The sequence below is a fragment of the Bison bison genome, unplaced genomic scaffold (assembly GCF_000754665.1).
Source record: "Bison bison bison isolate TAMUID 2011002044 unplaced genomic scaffold, Bison_UMD1.0 scf7180017864456, whole genome shotgun sequence".
NCBI lineage: Eukaryota > Metazoa > Chordata > Mammalia > Artiodactyla > Bovidae > Bison > Bison bison.
The window spans coordinates 2267243-2268994 of record NW_011495018.1 but is presented as its reverse complement, the minus strand read 5'-3'; the positions used below and the strand labels follow the sequence as shown (position 1 = coordinate 2268994).

Sequence of the window (1752 nt, the reverse complement as noted above, 5' to 3'; positions counted from 1 at the left end):
TCAGGGAGAGGCCCTGGGGGGGGGGGGGCATTCCCCGCAAACCTCCATCGCCTATCAACCACTACAAAACAACTGATCGCGTTCCTCCAGCCCCAGCGCCTCTCGCCAGCTCTGACGACCTTTGTCACGCCAAGCCCTGCTTGAGCATCCTGGCCCCGGCCCGTCTCCAGCGGCCTCAACAGCCGGCCCACACGCGCACACACTTCAATCTAACTGTCGGTTGCTTTCACGTCTCTCTTTAGAAGCTATTAGCCACAGCGAGATTCCTAGGCTGCACCCCACCCCAACACTGGGTGAACTTCCAGCCTCTGCAGGCTCTTCAAATGCCACGGCTGACAAGGAGAGCTCATGGGTGGCCATAACTCCCCAGGAAAAGCTGTTTTGGTGTCTCTGTGGCTACGGTTGCTATTTCTGTCGGCATGGAGGGCGGGGCGAGGCGGGGGGAGCCCAAGCCTCGCTCCCGTCTCAGGCAGGAGAGGCCCGTCACGCCCCTCCAGGATGAGGGTGAATGCGGGCCAGGCAGCTAGTCAGGAGGTCTTTTCTGACACGAAAGCCCGTGCAGAGTTTAGAGAGGCCACAACCAGATACGGTGCAGGTGGGGAACAGGCCCTCTGCTCCACAAACTCCTTCCAAGCTCAGGAATGAATCCCCGCACGTGCAACGCATCCAGGCAGGGTCCCCAGCTCCCTGCACCACGGCGATCCTGACTCCTCCCAGCCCCCCAGGGAAGCACAGCCACTTAGGGATCGATCCCAGGAGACGTCTAGCAAAGCCCGGCGAGCTGCGTGGCAGCAGCTGCTGCCTCAGTTTCTGACTTGTCTGAGCAGCCCCTGCCAGGGGCCTCTCTGAGCGGAGCTGCCGAGCCCGGGGCTGCCCCGACCCCGCCGGCACCGGCAGGCACCCCATCCGGGCATCCAGGGCAGGGGGCCCCGCGCGGCGTACCTTGGTCGTTGGCTTGTGACGTCTCTGAGACGTTGACCGCTAGCTGGCTGCTGAATGAGTTGACGCCCATCATGCCCGTGTGCGCGGGGGTGTTGCCCAGGGTGGGGATCTGGTTGTGGTTGCGAGGGACACTGTACAACGCCTCGGCGATGTCAGCCGCCCGCTTCAGGATGATCTCCTGGGGCAGGAGGGGCCTGTCACGGCCAGGCCAGGCCGCCCCCGCCCCCACCCCGGGAGCACAGCCCCAGCCCCTCCGCCGGGCCTTGCTGGGCAACCAATGGAAGCGTCCCACTGTCCCTCGGTCCAGACTGGAACAAAAGGGAACGTTTTAACGGGAAAGAACCTCCCTTGGGAGAACGGCTGAATACCCCGTCCATCCCGTTTCTGCTCTCAGAGCCCAAAGGCCCCCGGCACGCACCGGGCCAGGCAGCATGAAAGGCCCTGGATTCAGAGTCAGAGAAACAAGTCCATGCCCAGAGGGACTGGCCCCAGTCTGCCCCCAGAGTCCACTGGACAGACTGCAAGGTGGGCTTCCCTGGAACAAGCCCTCCTGCCTCTGGTTCCCAGCACTGACTGGTCATTTCCTGTCTGAGCGCTCGGCGTGAGGATCCGAATGGGCAGAGGCCCCCCAGCCCCATCAGACGCTTGAGAGGACGCGTGTGCCCAGGAAGCCCATACCAGACCCAAGCCAGCTGGGCTTCCAAGGTCAAGGTCATCCCGGGGCGGCTGGCAGTGGGGGAAGCTCCGTGGCCTACCTGGTTGTTGTGGGGCATCCCGTATAAGGCTTCCACGAGGTCGGCCGCCCTCTTG

General features: G+C 63.8%; 1 protein-coding gene across 1 annotated transcript in view; it reads right to left on the bottom strand.

The window, feature by feature from the left end:
* Positions 1-1752, bottom strand: part of EBF3 (early B-cell factor 3) — a gene marked incomplete at its 5' end in the record, with an annotated part of 118608 nt that overhangs the window by 5794 nt on the left and 111062 nt on the right. Inside the window, 2 exons of the mRNA XM_010859564.1 lie at positions 943-1120; positions 1698-1752. The exon at positions 1698-1752 is cut by the window's right edge and continues 11 nt beyond it. Of these exons, the coding sequence (XP_010857866.1) occupies positions 943-1120; positions 1698-1752 (233 nt within the window). The remainder of the gene's footprint in view (positions 1-942; positions 1121-1697) is intronic.